This window comes from Danio rerio, chromosome 21 (assembly GCF_052040795.2).
Source record: "Danio rerio strain M-AB ecotype USA chromosome 21, GRCz13ab, whole genome shotgun sequence".
Classification (NCBI taxonomy): domain Eukaryota; kingdom Metazoa; phylum Chordata; class Actinopteri; order Cypriniformes; family Danionidae; genus Danio; species Danio rerio.
Genome location: NC_141041.1, coordinates 21124588 through 21145115, shown reverse-complemented (window position 1 = coordinate 21145115; position 20528 = coordinate 21124588). Strand labels below are relative to the sequence as shown.

The window sequence follows — 20528 nt, the reverse complement described above, 5'->3', positions numbered from 1 at the left end:
AGGTGGGGCTTTGACGCAGTGTTGCTCCTGTGAGCGTTCACTGCTGGCTGCATGCGCAGAGAAGAGGCGGAGACACAGGGAAAGACCACAGCAACCAAACACTGCTCCTCTTTCATTCTTACTGGATATGTCTTAGTTTTGTTTTCTCTCATGTGGTATCAAAGGACGCGCTGGCGGAACCGCCGGCCACACGGACTGGGTTAAGGTGACTTTAGATGCGCGCGTGTGGTTTTTATCTTGCGGTCGATGGCGCAGATAAAGAGGATGCGTGAAAGAACGGAGCCCAGCCCAGTTTTCTTCAATGCGATTGAACGGAGCTACACATTTTCGGATGAAGATGAAGTCAGCATGGTCTAAATGTTGGTTTCATCTGGACTGTTTTGCAGAGAACCTGAGTCGATGAAGCAAGTGAAAGCAGCACTATGCTGATGATTGAGCACTGTGCTCAATGAGAGCTAGAAGGAGCACAGCTTCAATACGATGGCTGAGGAGACTAACCTAAAGACAGCTAGACTATGGAGGGATGCTGCTCTGCGCTCCAGGAAGCTGAGGAGCAATCTGAGACAACTGACTCTCAGCACCAAAAACAGCCAGAAGATTACATTACCCGAGGATATAAAGGAAATAGAGGTGCTCAATCTGGGCAACAACTCCCTTCAGGAGCTTCCAGAGGGACTGGGCTCAACCCTGACTAAGCTTCGCATCCTCATCCTTCGCAGGAATAAGTTTGCCACCGTTCCCTCTGCAGTATTTCAACTTAGTCAGCTGGTTGAGTTGGATATCAGTCACAACTGCTTGAACCACTTTTCAGAAGACATCGATCTTCTCAAGGGGCTTAAAAAGTTGTGCTTCAGTCATAACAAAATACAATATTTGCCATCGCAGATTGGGACTTTGCAAAGTCTGGAGGAGCTTGACATCAGCTTCAATGAGCTGCATGATTTCCCCAGGTCCTTTTCACAGCTCAGGAAGCTCAGAACACTTGATGTGGATCATAACAAGCTACAGCGCTTCCCTTCAGAAATCCTTGCCCTCAGTGATCTTGAGGAGCTTGACTGCTCTGGGAATAAACTAGAGGGTCTTCCGGGGAACATCATGATGCTTCAATCGATTAAAATCTTGTGGCTCAGCAGTACCCATCTTTTGTCCTTACCTGAAACGTTTTGCGAGCTGCAGAACTTGGAGAGCCTCATGCTCGATAATAATTTCCTCACCAGACTGCCACAATCATTCGGGAAACTGCAGAAGCTGAAAATGCTCAATCTCTCCTCAAACTCTTTTGAAGATTTTCCTCAGGTTATTATTAAGCTCACTAAGTTGGAGGAGTTGTATTTAAGCCGGAATAAACTAACGTTCCTCCCTGAGGAGGTAGGACAGCTGTGCAATCTTGCTAATTTGTGGTTGGACAATAATAGCATAACATTTCTCCCAGACTCCATTGTAGAGCTTGGGAAATTGGAGGAGCTGGTTTTACAGGGTAACCAAATCGCCATACTCCCAGACAATTTTGGTAAACTTGCCAAAGTCAACATTTGGAAGGTGAAGGATAATCCACTCATTCAGCCTCCGTATGAAGTGTGCATGAAAGGGATCCCCTATATAGCTGCTTATCAGAAGGAGCTTGCGCACTCCCAACCTGCTATAAAACCCAGACTCAAACTGGTTTTGATGGGCCAGGGAAATGCAGGGAAAACCACACTCAGGCAGTGTATTGTCAGCAAACAATCAGACACCAAGATGGCGATTGGATGTAGGGGTATTGACGTGACAAACTGGGTCGCAGATGCAGAACGAAGTCTTACGTTTATTGTATATGATTTGTCCGGTAAGCAGAACTATGATCTTATTAAACCCTTTTTCCTCTCGCCTGGAGCACTTTATGTTTTGGTGGTGAACCTGAAATTGTATACATCAAAGAGCTTCTACTCTCATGTCGGCAGCTTCCTCCACCTGCTCAGTGCCAAGGTGCCACACGCAGTTGTGTGCATCGTAGGGACTCACAGTGACTTGTGTGAAGAGGTTGAGGTTGAAGAAAAGTGCCTGGATATTCATAGGCAGATTTCATTTCAGGAAAAAATGGACATTGATTGCCTACATGTGCTCGCCCTGCAGGTAGATGAAGCCCTTGAGCAAGGTTATGATGTTCGGACTTCCACCCCCCATGTTCTTTTTTATGGGGTCACAGATAAAAACTTGAGACGTAAAAAGTCTCAGTTGCAATATATGCTCAACAATCGCCTACAAATCCTGTCTCCGGTGATTTGTGTCAGCTGCGTTGCGGCACAAAGGAACATCCAGCATTTAAAAGAGAAACTCATGTCTGTCGCCGACCACAGGGAGATTTTTCCCAATCTTCACAGAGTCCTGCCAAAGTCATGGCAGATGCTTGAGGAGCTGCATTTTAAGCCACAGGATTTATGGCTTTCCTGGTGGGATTCTGCCAGGTTGGGCCTTCAAGCTGGGCTGACAGAAGACCGCCTGCAAAGTGCGCTCTCTTACCTGCATGAGAGTGGTAAACTACTGTACTTTGAAGACAGCACGACGTTGAAGGAATATGTCTTCCACAATCTACCCCGTTTCATCGCCATCTTGAATGTGTTTTTCCAGAGAGACCTACCTGCAATGCTTGAGAAACTACAGGCTGAAGGAGATGATGGAGATAACGCGGTGTCTACTCAGATGCACAGTCATGTGGAGGGTTTTCTGTCACACGGTCTGCTGCCGTCAAATGTCATCCGCTTGCTGCTTAAACCCCTGGTGCAGACACAGCAGGACTTGCACCTGATCATGGAATTGCTGGAAAAGATGGGTGTTTGCTACTGTGTCAACAAACCTCGCTGCAAGCCTCTTAATGGGGCCACCGTCTGGTATAAGTTTCCCAGTCAGGACATCAACGAGGAGCCCAAACCTGAGGCATCGGGCAGTGGGGGCTTATCGATCCCTGGTCAGTTTTTCTCAGTTGAGCAGCTGCAGATTGAATACAGGTTTCCTTTCTTCACCCCTCTTGGACTTTTTGCACGGTTTAGCGTGCAAATCAACAGCCACGTCGTGCAACGGTCTGATGGAAAGCATCACATCTTTGCCTACCGAGGTAAAGTGCCTGTGACTGTGAGTTACCGGTCCTCTCGGAGCAGATTCCAGCCTGAGATCCTCTCCATATCCAGCCATGCATCCTTGCCAAATATCTGGACAGCTTGGCAAGCCATTATTCCCCTAGTGGAAGAGTTAAACGTTCTTCTGCAGGAATGGCCTGGCCTTCACTACTCTGTGCATGTCCTGTGTTCCAAGTGCCTGAAGAGAGGGTCCCCCTATCCTCATTCCTTTCCAGGTTAGTGTTTTGCTATTTTCTTTGGGAGTCTGTTTGATTTATGTGACTTGTGCCTATTGAAATTTAACAATCCTGTCTTGTTACAGTCACATACTTGCATTCATGTTACACAATTATCCAGACAAGAATGATTCATTGTCTTCTTTGAAACACAAATGAGATATATTTTGAAGGTTGTTTGAATTATTTTAGGCTATTGAATTAAAGTAAATGAGTTCTCATTTACTTTTATTGTGTGGACAACAGGAACATTTATCTTGTTGTCGTTTATGTGTCACAGAATATGCATACCGATCTGGAATGACATGGGCGTGTGTAAATCTAAAAAGATTTTAAGTGATTTTATTGTTTTGACTAGATTTTGAACAGGATGTTATGATGGAAAATAAGTCATTAACCACATATTTTCACACATTCACCGTATATGGCTAGAGACTTATTAAATGGATGTAGTTTAACACTCATATGTAGTCATAAATCTCTCAGGCATGTGTGCCAGAGCAAATAAAGAGTCAAATTAATTCTTCTGTGTTGAATCAGGCTATCTTTGCAGCACTGTCACCATGGAGGCGCATGTCTGGTTTGAATGCCAAGTAAACACTGATACAATAAAGGATGAATCAGCATGAAATGAAGTCATTTTGGGATGGATCTAGCCTGAACAAAGAGTGAGAATCCCTGGCCATGACAAGGGAGGTGGAAGGGGGGGTGGTCTCACTGGGGTTTGAAGCCACACCTAGAAACACAAATTAGCTTGAGCTGTCTGCTGTGCTGCTGAGAGCACAGACTCACTCATCCAGCAGTGGAGAAGAGGGTTGTCTTGGTAATATCATATGCTTTTCATTGTGGGATAGAGATTATTTATAGCAGAAATAGGGATAAATCCTAATCTAAACACTAGATTCAATTAGAATACTTGATAAATCACAAAAAAAAAGTTTTTTAGTAGATTTATAATATAATACACATTTATATTCATGTGGTTGCTGTAGTCTGCAGGGATGTGCTCTCATCCCCTTTCGTTTTGTCACGAGTAGTGGTGTCCCAAACGACACTATAGTATATATTTTGATGGTAAACACAAAACCTTGTGTTATCTTGTCCTTCATCGTCAGAGTATGACAGTCTTGCCTCCTTCATTACGTATACAATACATAGAGAGTTAAATGTCCAACCTAACTTCACCTAGACTTTTTTTTATTTTTTTTTTAATTTAAATAAGAGCGTCTTCCAGGAATTTTAAAGTGCACTTTCTCTTTGGAATTTTCAGTGTGCACGAGGGTTGTGTGATTAGGGGAAAATATCTAATTGTGATATATATATATATATATGTATATATGTGTGTGTATGTGTGTGTGTGTGTGTGTGTATGTACACATGTATACAGTTGAAGTCAGAATTATTCGACCCTGTTTCTGAACAGAGATTTAATAGATTTTTTCAACACATTTCTAAACATAATAGTTTTAATAACCAATTTCTAATAACTAATTTTATTTTTGCCATGATGACAGTAAATAATATCTTACTAAATATTTTTAAGACGCTTCTATACAGCTTAAAGTGATATTTAAAAGCTTAACTAGCTTAAAGGGGCTAATAATTTTGTCCTTAAAATGGTGTTTAAAAATGAATAACTGCTTTTATTCTAGTCAAAATAAAACAAATAAGACTTGCTCCACAAGAAAAAATATCAGGCATACTATAAAAATTTCCTTGCTCTGTTAAACATCATTTGGGAAATATTTAAAAAAGAAAAAAAAACTCAGAGGGGGGCTAATAGTTCTGACTTAAGAATTATTCCACTAGGCTATTGCGCTGACTGTTAACATGTTCTAAAACCAAACAATAGTTGGTTGTAAGGTTGCAAGCTCTCCATAAAGTCATGCGTATAGTCACATTAAATGGTGTAATATCTAATAAAGCATTTAAATCGTTAAACTGCTTTAAAACACTGCTACTAATGCCTCTATATATAACTATCCTATGAAAATAAAATGACAAACTATATTTGTATAGTACATTACATTACAGTCAGTCACTACAGACAGGGCACATACCTAGCACGAGCCGTAAATGCACGTGACATACACATAAAGTTATCAAAACATTAAACTAGTTTTTTGAAGCAACACTATTCCCATTTTAACAATGTCCTGCTTTTCTTTGATATTAATTAGTCTATTAATGTTTCTAAAGCAGCAGACAAAGCTGCAAAAGCACACAGCCCTAGTGTGAACATTAATTTGATTCTGTTTTAAGTATGTGCCATGATCCTTGTTTTGCATAAAGACACATAGGTTGGGTTCACTTTGGGCCTTTTGTTTCCTGACAGACAATTATAAAGATGTCCTACGCTTCTTTTTTCTAAAAGTGTAAAATGTAAGGCTGAATTCTTTTACTGGCAAATTATGAGTTATTCATAGCTTTTGGAATCACACTGAGAGATATTTATGTTCTTTGTAATTTGTGCATATCCCCAGTGTTGAAATAGGCTCATTGGGTGTTATTTTAAAAATAAAGTGGTGTTGGCGTGTGTAGGAGACATACCTCACCAAACAAACCATGCGCATTTTTGACAAATAACAGTCAAAGGCTATTTAGAGGTTATGTAATGAAGCCAGCCTTTTATGTCATTGCAAGCTAATAGTTTCACACGTCTTGCTAAGGAACCAAGTTTCACTATATGTTAAAATGTCCGTGTGAATCACTGAATAAAATAAAAAAATTAATTATAGGAAATAAAATAAATAAAATAAAATAAAATATGCTATACATATGCTATACATTTCTTAGAAACAATTTTTTCCAGTCTAGTTTTGAAATTTATTGGAAAATTTAACAGTATATATGTATTTGTTGATCAATTTTAATCTCATAAATGTAATTTTGTTTAATTTCAAATTTATACGTTATATTTTTTTTGTGCTAATGTATATTTTTTAATGCGACATGGTGGCTCAGTGGTTAGCACTGTCACCTCAAAGCAAGAGGGTCACTGGTCCAAGTCCTGACTGGGTCAGTTGACATTTTTTGTGGAGTTTGCATGTTCTCAATGTGTTCACATGGGTTTCCTTTTGTTCTTCGGATTCCCCCACAGTCCAAAGACATGCGGTACAGGGGAATTGAATAAACTAAATTGGCCGTAATGTATGAGTGTGCTTTCCAGTACTAGGTTGTAGCTGGAAGTACTTCCGCTGTATAAAACATATGCTGGACATTCCACTGAGGCAACCCCATTAATAGAGTGACTAAGCCAAAAGAGAATGAATGACACATACTGTTTTTCATACAATGAAATGGCTGTGATTTTTTTTTTTTTAAGTAGGGTCCTAATTTTTTGTGGACGCACTGTTTTTAATATTGTCCATATTTAGTTTTGAGTGTTTTCATTCATGATTCTTATGATCAGTGTTTGATGTTACCATGTTCCTTAAGCACCAAAGTTATTATTTAATGCACAAATATGGAATATATTTTTCAATATTGTTCTTGGCCTTCTTGGCTCTAAACTCTTTGTTCTCTACTCTTATTGTTTTACCTGGAAATCCTGTACAATAGACCTGACATTATGGCTCATTAGGTTTACAGTAATGTTTTACGTTCTAATGAAAGACTTGTATTATTTTTTGTTTAAATAGCTGTACAGGATGTCCTTTTAGACTTAGACAGCTCTGTTTCCTGCAGTCTCGCAGTTTTTTTTTTTCACTCTACTGTCACATGATGAGACGGGATCAGGTGGGGCAATTCCTGTCCCACATTAGCTCTTACCAGGATCTCACAAGATGTAAAGGCCCTGTGCCATGCATAGCAAAGACCTGTTTGGCCAGTTTAATAAGTGCATTAGCTTTTAAGTAGCCATTATTATCGAAGGCAGGATTAGTTGAGTTCATTAATGTTAATAGATATCGACTGCAAGCTGTATTTGTGGCAGGCTGCAGGTCAGTTTCTTTGTTTGACTATATACAGATTTCTTACCCTAAGTAACAACAGAACAACAAGTTTAGCAGCAAGGTTTTTTGATCCTACCAAATTTAGGCATGATATTTTTGGCCCTCCTGCATGTTGATTTAGCGCTGAAGCTCCCCTCTCAGAAAGACTAAACACAGTGTGATGGTCACAGAGAGTCCTGCTTTACTCTGGGGCCCAAAAATATTAGCTTTTAGATTCATGTGGACCTTCAACAGGTTAAAAAGTGTGCTTTTAGTTAGTTAAGCTCAATTAGTTTAACCTTTTGTGGCTTTTAGCACATCTTTTATTCAATCATTCATTCTTTTCCTCATTCTGTCATTTTTTTAAATGTTTTAATTTTTTCAGTTATTTCCATCTATTGTTCTTTATGGCCATTTTCATCTTTTCAATCTGCATTTCTGTCTGTCTGTCTAACGTTCTAGCATTCTATCTAGCGTTCTATCTAGCAGTCTTATGTTTCATTTAGCGTTCTAGCATTCTTTGTAGCATTCTAACCATCTTTCTAGCATTCTATCTAGCATTCCATTTAGCTTTCTAACATTATATCTGTGTTCTAGCATTCTATCTAGTGTTTTAGTGTTCCATCTAGAGTTCTAGCATTCTAGAGTTCTAGCATTCTATCTAGCGTTTCATCTAATGTTCTAGCTTTTTATTTAGCGTTCTTTATAGTGTTCTATCTAACATTCTATCTAGTGTTCTAACGTTCCATCTAGTCTTTTAGTGTTTTAGCTAGCATTTTATCTAGCGTTCCATTTAGCATTCTAACGTTCTATCTGTGCTCTAGCATTTCATCTAGCTTTTTATCTTGCGTTCTTTCTAGCATTCTATCTAGTGTTCGAGCATTCTATCTTGTGTTCTAACGTTCCATCTAGCGTTCTAGTATTTTATCTAACATTTAACTAGCATTCCATCTAGCGTTCTTGCGTTCTAATGTTCTATCTGCGTTCCATCTAGCATTCCAGTGTTCTATCTAGTGTTGTACGGTTCTAGCATTTTATCTAGTGTTCTATCTAGCGCTCCATCTTCAGTTCTAGCATTTCATAGTGTTCTTGCTTTCTATCTAGTGTTCTATTATTCTTTCTATCTAGCGTTTTATCTATTTCTGTACCTGTTTATCTTTCTATCTATCATTATATTTTTCTGTAAATTGTTGTTTCTATCTATGGTTCTTTCTGTGAATCATTTTATGTTCCTGTTTCATTTTAGGTTCTTTCTTTCTGTAAATCACTCTGTTTCTATCATTCTGTCTATGTTTCTAATGTTCTATCATTCTATCTACTGTTCTATTGTTCAATTGTTCAATCTCTCTATTGTTTTATATATAATTTTATCTATTATCATTCTGTTTTTGTCCATTTTGTCTTTTTTGTTTGTTATTAAACAAAGCTTTTCCAATCCAAAATTTATAGTTTGCTTTAAAAATGAGTTACATAAAGTTTAATTGTCAGGTTTTTACATCCAGTGTGGTTCTATATTCAGTTTGTACCTAGATTTAATTCTGTTTGAAACATAACTAAACTTTTCACCTCTAACATGTAAGAGCTTGTCTGCGTGTATGTAACATGTTAGTTAAAACCATTTAAGATCTCAGACAATAGTCTGGGAAGAAAAGCAGGCTGACATGTTTTGCAGGTGATGCAAACGTCTTAATTCGGACATGGACCTGTTCTGTTTCTCCTTGAATTTGTAATTGCTTTGCACAATTAGGTGGAAGTATTAAAATAGCAACCTTTTTGAATATATGTATCTGATAACCCAGTACCTTTTAAAACAAGCTAGTGCATAAATAAGCTGGTTTGTTTTTTGTAAATTCTATTAAGTATAAAGAATATACATTGAAAACTACTGTTGTCAGTTGACAGTTGCTCTGCTTCAGCTATTTGATCTGTCTGACAGAATTTGAAAATAAGAAAAAGGCTGGCATAACCGTTTATTAGTGAACCCGGATGGTTCAAATTGAAATGGCAGTAGGTACAGTAGCCTGTCTGACCCATTTAGAAATGAGCTAACTGATAGTCATTTGGCTGTTGAACTGGGTGTTAGAAATAAGAGCCGTATTGCTAAATCGAGTCACTGCACATCAGAGCTGGCCAAACACCTGCACTGTCAGCACACTGTACTCAAGTCATTAAATCCACTGCCACTGACTCTACACGTTGTTGCTGGAGTGTGTCAATGTGGTGCCAGAAAGTGTCAGCGGTCAAGGAGCAAAGCCTTTTTAGCAGCTTTTATTAGCATGCATTTTCCATCAGCTTGTCATGTGATCTAACTTGGCTTGAAGAGAATCTTGCTGGTATTTTGAGATATTTTCCGCGATAGACTAATGATGGCATTTCCGTGGAGGACAGTTTAAATGGAAGTGATTAATAGATTGACATCTCCTAGTTTTGGTGTATTGGATGTTTCTAGGGTTGTATGATATGAGAAGTTGCAATTCTTACAAAAGCTTTGTTTCATCCGCCTATTTTTCTTTGCATTTTAGAATACTGCATAAAAAGGCTTAATGGAAACAACAAGATGCACATACATTTTGAAAATAGGCGTTGTATTAATTTTTAAATAATTATTTCAAATATAATTTTCATCTGATAAGAAAGAAAACACAAACTAAGATGGAAACACATTTACAGAGCATCAAAAAATTATTGTAGTTCTGTTAATTGGTAAAAAACAGTTACATGTAAATTTGTTACATTTAAAACAGAACATGTGATAAATGATCTCTATTTCTGAGGCATTTTCCTTTTTTACTACTTAAAATGCATCTGGTCGGGATTTCTAAATCCACTAAAATATCTCCTAATTTGTTTGATTTTTTTTTTTTTGCATTACTTTATATCTCTTCTATACTTATATACTATATACTGTATTTATATACTTTCGATAGACCCTTTTCACATTTTCGGGTTTCTTAGTAGCAGAGGGTGTCATGGTAGGGAACAACAAATATTTGTTTACAATTCTGTTTGCTTAAATAATAAAAGAAAAACTCCTTAATGGTGTTATCAAAACTTTCAGAAAAAGGGAAAAGAAGTGTGAGACTATTTTAGAAGATGAATAACATCAAATTTACTTTGTCCCATAAAGACTGGATTAGAAACCTTTGAATAAGCAGTAATTCTTTTTTGTAATTTGACACGAGTAATATAATACATTCATAAATGCATATAACTGTTCATACACTTTTTAAAGAAAATCTAAATATTAAAAACTTTCAAGGATTTAAGATTATGATGACCTTTAAACACATCATAACAGTCTTGTGAAAAGGGTCCATTTACTCTGCAAATAAAGAATTATGCACAGTTTTGGAGACTTTCATACTTAAAGCGCTCCCCATTGTACTATTGTTTGTTACAACAGGAGGCAACTCAGAGAAATTGTCATGTCAAAACAGTGGTGAAGAAGAGGTAAGAGCATGCCGTTGCCAAACTAATTAATATATGAAGTGAATAGGTTGTGGATCTATTTGGAGGACATTCATGAAATGTTTGCCATGCGTTGCTGAACACCACCATTAGTTTATCAAATATGTATGGAAAATATTTACCAGTGCATGTTAATGCATCAGCACTAAGACTACAGCCAAAATAGAGAGAGCCGCAGCTTAAAACATGGCTTCTGAACAGCGTAAAAGTGGAATTTAAAATTAAATATCTAAAAGTTTTAAGTTTAACCCTTTGAAAAGAATAGTGAAAAATATGTGAAATTATAAAAAATATTTTTTATTATTAATTTGTTGTTGAGGTCCAAAAGTTTAATGGTAAGAATGTTTTTTATTTAGGTGTTAAAGTTCAGTAACAGTTTCACGGTTTTCATGTATTTGTGGGACCAGTGGACAGACCACATTAAACAACATCTGAAATATTGTTTCAGTCATTCACAAATCCCTTAGCGAAAGTCTGTCATCAAAGTCTTGAGTGGCTGTACTCCCAAAAAAAGATCTGATTTTTAGCTTCCACAGCTTTCAGACAGCTTGTCCTAATGACGTAGTGTACTCGAGTACTTTCCTTGTCTGTTTGGGTTTGTGGGGTCAGTCTGATTTCTCTCAGAGATGCCCTACTGAAATCCCCTTAATGGATTTGACTGGATTACCCATGAGTGAAAGGAAACCTTAAGGACTGGCAATTAAGTCAAGGCAGACTTGGTTAAGTAATCACACGCTGGACTATTACTACTAATTGTCATACAGTTTCTAGCACATAAGTAATCAGTGAGTTCATATAGCATCATTTCATAACATTTAAACCTCATGAAATTACCATCATGGTGAGAACTGTTCCTGGATGCCCTACAGATCTGAATTATGAACATGTCAGAGCCTGCACTGAGTTAAAACATTACGTCTGTAGAACAAGAAAGACTAATGTATGTCATAAAATATTCAAGATAAGACCGTATTTATGAGATGGATGTGATATAGAACGTGCGGTTTGGTTATTCAGAGTTCAACAGGAGTTTGGTGTGTTTGGAAGTAAGATCTGATATTTGAAAACGTGCTTCCCTCTATTCTTGCCCTGGACCTCCGGAAATTCAGTTTGTGAAAACATTCCGCTAGTGGGATTCTGGGAAATGATGCTGATTTTGAGATTCAGTAATGGCCAAGTGTGGCGTCTTTTATTATGTTTCCTTGATTTTATCTCCTCTCAGAGGATCACAATGACTTTGGCTGTATCACAAAGGAGGTTTTATCCATCTCTATTGCAATTATTGCCAAACTCTAAAGAATACAGCAAGTTTAAAGTGGTGATATGTGCCTAACATACTATATTTTAAGGCAAAAAACAGATGAATAGGGTGGAAAAAAGAACTAATATTTACAACCATACTTTTATTTTTGAGTCCTAAAAGATGCTAAGTGAAGCACTCTTTTCCTCTCCATATGCACCAGACAATATAAAGCACCCTGTGTGACCACATGTATGGCTGGGCGATATGGCAAAAATGAAATCTTTATAATCTTTATAATCATTTTCCATATTATTAGTAACGATACATGTTTTGATATACTGTTAGCCAAAGTCCCTTTAAGACAAGTCATTTCACTCGGCGGCCATCTTTGTAACACCTCTTGCGCAGTATGCTTGGACATTCTTTCTGAATGGGGAAACATCAAATTTTCCAAAACTGCTTGCCAAGCTTACCACTGAATTTTGTATTAGGAATCAGCAAAACAAATAAACAACGACCATCGCTTTAGTTTTATTTCTAAACACCCAAATCACATAAAATCTGCAGAAACTCCTGTCTGGTCCGAGATATTCCCCCGGAGTATTGTCAGTCTAGAGCGATCGATGATTGGCTTCTGTACTAGAAGGAAGGCTTTATTCGCCAAATTGACCGTTACACTTTTCCCCATTCAAAAAGATATGGATGACATGTCTTGTGCAGCCTATAATCTTTGTATAAGCCGTAAATGCTTCTTGAGTTCAAATAGTATCCCAACAATGACCGAAGCTAAAAAAAAAAAAACTAGAGAGTGCATTAAATACCATGTTAAAATATTTTTTATTGACAAATACAGATTACACAGTATTTAGATTTTTGCAGATTTCTACCGTGTGATTGGCTCTTAAATCAATATTGTGTAAAAACGCCCTACTTAAAGGAAAGTCTGAGAGGGGGTAGTTTACCTCCCTTTTGCCAAATGCATCCTATTTCCTCTTTCTAAAAGCTAACCTGTCTTCCCCTGAAATGGGATGCTTGTGTATGGTTGGGGAGGTCCAATGTCATTGCATGTACAAGTGTATGTGACAAATAAAGGCTTGATTGGTACATATTAGTTAATTCAAAGAACTAATATTTACAACCATACTTCTATTTTTGAGTCTTTATAGGTACTAAGTGAAGCACTCTTTTACTCTCCATATGTACCAGACGATATATCATCATCATCATCATCATCATCAACAAATGTCCTGAGCTTATCATCATTATGAACATCAATTTTATTGCATTGCGATATAATAATGTTTATCGGCCCATAGGGTTGAGCTGACAGACGATATCCATCATTTATCGCGATGGCCGATAGACAACACGATGCTGAGCAGTGCACGTCTGACAGTTTAAGGATGTACTGCGTCTCAATATAGTTGTTAAACATGATATTTAATTAATCTTGTCTCTATCTAACGACTCTTCAGTCTTTTGAATCAGGTAATCAGGTAACGCATCACAGCGTCAGTAGACTGCTTCAATCTTTCAATTTCAGTATTTTAATTTTAGTGAAATACTCAGATACTGTTGGTTGTGCACCTTTTTTTTATCGACCAAGTTTGTGGACACCATTATAACAACACAGATCACTATGCCCATTCATGCCAGAGTCCCGCAGAAAAAGTGATTGACAGTTGGTAATTTGTGTGTGACTTCTCTTTATTTATGATTTTTTATGGGTAAAGTTGAAACCATAGGCTACAAATAATTAATTTGTTATGAATTAATTACTTGTACCTAAATGTTTAATTCACCTTCGCCTACGGATGCCATCATCCATTGCAATGTTTCACATTAGACATCGTACGATGCCCAATTGGTTGACATCGCCCAACCCTATATTGGCCTGTTCTTAACCGCAGGTGAGTGGGCTTGATAAATCACTTGTAGGACAAGCACTCTCCTTTCTGTATACTTGGATGGAGGAAGGACAAAAATCAAATGAACTAAGACTTTCCTTAGCATTTGTAAGTCGTTTTGGATAAAATTTTATAGTGAATAAATGTAGACAAATTAAGAATTACAAAAACACTTCTAATGGACAGTTTTCCTAAAATGATGCATTATTAAATTATCAATTAAATATACACTCATTTACATACATTTCATACACAAAAAGCTAAACATTAGATAAAGTTTGGTTCAAAATTCTTTTTTAAATTTTATTTATTTATTTATTTGTAAAAAACCTTTTTTGTAGAAACAAACAAAATGTTTGATGTAATCATGCAACTTATTACATAAGAAGTAAAACAAATCCTTCACATATGAATAAAACTGAAGTTTGGTGTATGGTAACACTATTGAAGTGGAGATTTATAATTTGGTGCGGGAGAAAATTTTACAAACATAAATTGAGAAAGTTTGTTCAAAGTATGGGTGAGGCAGTGGTGCAGTAGGTAGTGCTGTTGCCTCACAGCGAGAAGGTCGCTGGTTCGAACCTCGGCTCAGTTGGCGTTTCTGTGTGGAGTTTGCATGTTCTCCCTGCCTTCGCATGGGTTTCCTCCGGGTGCTCCGGTTTCCCCCACAGTCCAAAGACAGGTAAATTGGGTAGGCTAAATTGTTCGTAGTGTAAAAGTGTGTGTGTGAATGTGTGTGTGGATGTATCCCAGAGATGGGTTGCGGCTGGAGGGGCATCCGCTGTGTAAAAACTTGCTGGATAAGTTGGCGGTTCATTCCGCTGTGGTAACCCCGGATTAATAAAGGGACTAAGCCGACAAGAAAATGAATGAATGAATGTTTAAAGTATAGATAATTTCCCCCCTTATTAGAATCAAAAACAAAAACACAATATTAACCCACTCCGCTGCCCCCAAAGTATCAGTAGCTAGCAGTTCCTCACTTTAAACTTGTCTAAATACTTATTCCACAACATTTCATTGTTCATTTTGTCCCATTTTTAATTGACTGTATTTAGGACACAGGCAGGAAAGAATGCTATCATATCTAAAAGTGGAACAGGAAACCTTTGGGTGGTTCTGCTAAAATGAATTGACTCAAATGTCTGTCTCACGTGAGAGTGAAAGCGAAATATCTCTCATTGTATGTTTGTTCTCTCATGTGTGTATTTCTATAAAGATCTGCTGTAATTGAGTTTAAAATTAGGATTTACAACAGTATCGGTCTAAAGGGGCGTCTGTAAGCTGTGTTTGACTTCTTGCCCCATCTGTATGATAATTCATGTTTGTTTTGCATGTTTTCGGCCTCAAACCCTGTATTCCCGAGCACCAGAATAATCTGCTGTAGTCAATCCTGTTATGTCACAACACTCCCTCGAGGTCTACATTGTAAGCCTGTAGAATTATCCATGTGACCTGTGCAGGGCTGTATGAGTAGATGAGATTGCAATGGATGTGCCAACTCTCTCTCTTTTTTTTTAATGTTGTCATCACATGAGTCACATCAGCTGATTCATTCGCATCAGACATGAGGGTTGAGTTGATAAAAAATTAAATCCTTCCTGTGCTGGGATATGCTCAGAATATTAGAAAATGAGAATATCAGTGCTTTTGCTTGATACAGTCTTCTAGTCCACGCGAACCAGAAGTTGCTGAGACTTTAGGGCTTTTTCAGTGTGTTAATGTACTTCCAACGGAAACAGAATAATGAGCAGGGGAAAGGGCTTATTTTTTGCACATTATTTCCTCATAGCAAACTAATATTATATTGTGGCTGAAGTCTTCAACAGAGATGGACCACCACTCCAAATGCGGAAAACAAATGGTCAGACTTTGAAGATTACCAAAACACTTTTTTTCCCAGTAGATAAACTTGGACGGGTGACACCTAAAGCATGGGTCTCAAACTCAATTCCCGGAGGGCCGCAGCTCTGCACAGTTTTGCTCCAACCCTAATCAAACACAGATGATCCAAATAATTGAAGTGGTCAAAAGAGTCTTGAACACATTGATTAGTTGCTTAGCTGTGTTTGATTAGGGTTGGAGCAAAACTGTGCAGAGCTGCGGCCCTCCTGGAGTAACAATCCGTACAGCAAAATAGACATTGTATATTCTGATTTCACATGGATTTTGAATAATGGAAAGAAAAATGCAAGACATTAAGCTGTGGGGCAGTGTATTATTTTTAGGATAAAATTAGGAATTGTTTCAGAAAACTACAGAGCTAGTGAGCTGTCTTTACATTAATCTCATGACAGTGATCGTGAGCATTTGTGTGTACGGTGTGTATAGTGTTTAAAAACTAGTCCAGTGCATTGCTTGAAAAGTAAGCTCTTCAACACCGTCTCATGGAAATTTGTAACTTTTTGATTTAGCAACTACTTTGTATTCATTTCTAGGATCTCCTTGGGACATGTTAGTATAATTTGCTCATCCCCCAATGAGGGCTAGGCTTAGGGATGGGGTTACGCCTCTCTTTTAAATACATTTTTATATGAATAAATTGTAACTTTGTATGAATCGGCTACTTTTCTGACAATATGCAAATTATTTGTTTGTTTTTTTTCTTGTGAGATCGAGAATCGAGGAATCCAAGAGAGAATAGAGATGCACTGAAAATCTTTACCAAATTTTTTTTGGTCATGCATAATATTTAGGGATAGGCAAATTGATGCATTAACAGTTGTTTTTATTGATGGTATTATTATTATTTATTCATTCATTCATTTTCTTTTTGGCTCAGTCCCTTTATTAATTTGGGTTTGCCACAGCGGAATAAACCGCCTACTTATCCAGCATATGTTATCAATTATGTAAGCAATTTATCACTGGGAAACACCCATACACTTATACGGACAATTTTAGCTTACCCAATTCACCTATACCACATGTTTTTGGACTTGTGGGGGAAACCCACGCAAACACAGGGAAAACATGCAAATTCCAACTGAGCCAGCCAAGGCTTGAACCAGCGACCTTCTTGCTGTGAGGTGATCATGCTACCCACTACGCCACCGCGATATATTATTATTGTAATTTTTTTTTTCACTAAAATTCATTCAAATACCAACACTTTCAAATTAGGTGTGCAATACACTATTTTTGAATTCATTATTAAATTTTATGCATAACACATTGATTAAATTGCAGAAAGATCATGTGATTTTATAAATTGTAGCTGTCGCCCAGCATACGTATTCAAGAGTTTATCAGTGGACTAGGGTTGCACAGTTTAACAATAATGGTAGTATTGCGATACTATGGCTACAAAATACTGGCGGTGCCACTGTAGTTTGTAAACAGTATTTTCGTCATTATTGGTTTATCTACAATAGATAATGTTGCATGTGGAAAAGTCGCTATTATGCTCACGTTTGTGCAACAATAAACCATTTTGTTTTAGTAGTCTGTGGAGTCCTTTAAGGGTTGTAAAACTGTGTAGAATTTGTGCCTTTCATGGTAACCTATTGCACATTTTCTAACGCTTCGATTAATTTCTGTTCCTGTTAATGTGATTTATTAGCGACCTTGACAATCTCTTTCAATAAAAAGCTCACAAAGTGAAATTTTTAATTACTTTGGATCGTTAACTGATAAGACTGAAAAAAAAACAATAGATGGAAAAACCCAAAATAGCAACAGGAAACATGGAAACAATTTTTGACCATATAGCCTGAGTTTGTTGGAAAAATGCTCTTATGTAACATTTTATTTGGTATAATTTGTATTTTTATTTTAATGAATTTTTGTTGGTCAGTTATTTACAAAATTAACAAAAAGAATGAATAAATTTTAGGTGAAGTTGGGTGCAAATGATACTTTTTGCCTTATGGGAATTCTGAATCACATTTAGGTAGGTCTATTATGACATAAAATATAGTATATCTGCCTTTCTCATTATAATGCGAGTTATAAATTATAGTATTGCAATATTATTTGGTATGGTGATACTTCAGCTGTATCACGACATCACGACAACCCTACAGTGCACCACTTTTATTATTTCATAACAGCAAGATTACTGTACTGTACATTGCACCTCCTCAGTTTAAATGAATAATGAATGAAGTGAAACGCAGCACCTTCTGATCCTCCTGATGCTTATTTTTGTGGTCATGTTAAACATGTTTTCATGGTATACTACACTCAAGTGCAATTCAGCATAGCAATGTGGCCGTGCAGAAAGCCTTGACATTAAAAGATGTGCTATCAGGTCAACAGTGCGTAAGCAGGATTAGATAGCAGCTATCACCTGCATTCTTTTTCTATCTCTGTGTCTGTGCTCTACGTGCTCTTTAACCAATGAGAAGTTTGTGTTTCTTTTAGCCGCAGCTTATTTTAGCCCTGATCTTATCTCCACCCGGAGGCCTCATTAAATTCTGCTCTGCTTCTGTTGAAATGGCACTTCAGACTGCATATTTGACACAGTGCATACTGTAATCGCTAAATATCTATATTATTCAATCTAGTAGTGTTGGAGCAAATTTTCAGCAGATACCAATACTGGTGAAATGTCAGATGTTTTTGTACTACTTTTGGTAATGATTCTCGCTGTTGTAAGTTTGTTTACATGTTTGGAACAAGTGGAGGATGTGTAAATGATAACAGAACTATAATTTTTGGGTGAACTATTACTTTAAAACTCTAGTCAATTGGCTTGGTGTACACATACTGGCATTGTTGACATCTTGCAAGTGCACTAAGTAAGAAAAAAGCAGCATTTATTGTGATTCCAGTCTTATTGATTTGTGTTGCTGTGCAGCGGTGGAGAGGATTGATTCATTTAAACACACTTCATTTGTTGATTGTGTAACTGCTGTACTGGCAGCTGCAGTGTGTTGTAAATGGACAGATCTGTCCGTATGGATTCAGTGCTCCAGCCATGACCTTTGGCAGTAAAAGCAGAGGGAACTTCCTCCAGCAGGAGAAATGCTGCTATTCCTGGAAACCAGTGGTTAAGAAAGGTCTTTTACGGCTTGAGAGTTTCTGTTAGGACAGAGAATGGTATTTTCATTTATTTGTTTGTTATCGGGGTGCATATACTGTATGTGTGCTTGTGTGTGCATGGGTGGAATAATTAATGGTGTGTTTATAAATATGTTGAATTATTTTGCATGACTGAGCACTGGGTTACATTTATGAGCACAGCTTGAACACTGATCTGCTTCACACTTTCACTTGAGTGCGATCTGCATATATGATATCTTGCAAAGTGTGAAGTAAACCTGGGACAAACAAACCATTCGCCTTAATAAAGCTGAATGATTTATGAAGATATTATAGGGAAAAGAGGAAGCTTTCATTTTTGTGTGTAAATTTGAATGAATTTAGCTGTAATGTGGAAATATTGGAATATTTGTTTGAAAGCAACAGCTATTTTGGTTAAAAATATTAAAAGAGGAATATATTAAAACGTTTAGTAAAAGTTTAGTAAAAATATTTAAAATGTAAAAGAAAATGCATTAAATGTTTGGTTTTATTATTAAAAATAATAAATTAATACTTTTGTTTTGCAGGGATGCATTGAAGTTATCAAAAATTAGTAAAGATGCATAATTATTACAAATTCTTTTTTTTGTTTAAAAAATCAGTTTAAATCGTAGTGGGAAAAGAGGAAGTTTTGTCAATAATTTAATCAAGTTTAAATGTAATGGAATATTTATTTAGTATAAATCCATTTTAATAAAATTTTTAAATGATTGTTTTTTTTAAAGGATTAAAATGTAAAAAAAAAAAAAAAGAAATAAACATTTAATAAGTTTTGTTTTACTACTTTAAAACATAAAAATCAAGATATTTGTTTAGCAAGCAATTTGTTCAGTAAAGTGTATATATTTTTATATAAAAAGACCTGTTTTTAGTAAATTTCCTATTTTCAAGGGAGACATCAGAATGTAATTGTCAATAAAATGTGAATCTAAAGGTAATGTGAAATATTTATTTGAAAAAACAAAAACAAAAACAACTTATTTTGCTCTAAGTTAAAAAAATATATAAACCACTCATTCATTCATTTCCTTTTTGTCCTAGTTATTTTATTAATCAGGGCTCACCACAGTGGAATGAACCACCAACTTATCTAGCATATGTTTTACACAGTGGGTGCTCTTCCAGCTACAACCCATCACTGGAAAACATGCATACACACTCATTCATACTCATACACTATGGACAATATAGCTTACTAAGTTCACCTATAGTGCATGTTTTTGGACTTGTGGGGGAAACCGTAGCACCCAGAGGAAACCCATGCAAACACAACAATGCCAACTGACCCAGCCAGGGCTCGAACCAGTGACCTTCATGCTATGAGGCGATTGTGCTACCCACTGCGCCACCTTGTTGCCCTAAAATAAAGCATACGTATATTTATTAAAACCTTTTTTTTATTATTATTAATTAATACTACTCCTTATTCATTAAGGATGCATTAAATGCATTAAATCAGAAGTCTGTAGAGACATTTATAATTGTCAAATTTCCTGAAAAATAGTTTGCCTCAACAGCATGTTTAACAGCACAGCAGTTTACAACATTGAAAATATTAAAAATATTTCTAAACACAAAATCTGCACATCAGAATGAGATGAAGTGCCATTGAATCAATAAAT

At 36.7% G+C, this 20528-nt stretch overlaps 1 protein-coding gene across 1 annotated transcript in view; it reads left to right on the top strand.

Moving 5' to 3' along the window:
* Positions 1-57: 57 nt before the first annotated feature.
* mfhas1 (multifunctional ROCO family signaling regulator 1) overlaps positions 58-20528 on the top strand; it is a 38513-nt gene continuing 18042 nt past the window's right edge. The window contains exon 1 of the mRNA XM_087301072.1: positions 58-3328. Within this exon, the coding sequence (XP_087157198.1) occupies positions 481-3328 (2848 nt within the window). The 5' untranslated portion in view covers positions 58-480. The remainder of the gene's footprint in view (positions 3329-20528) is intronic.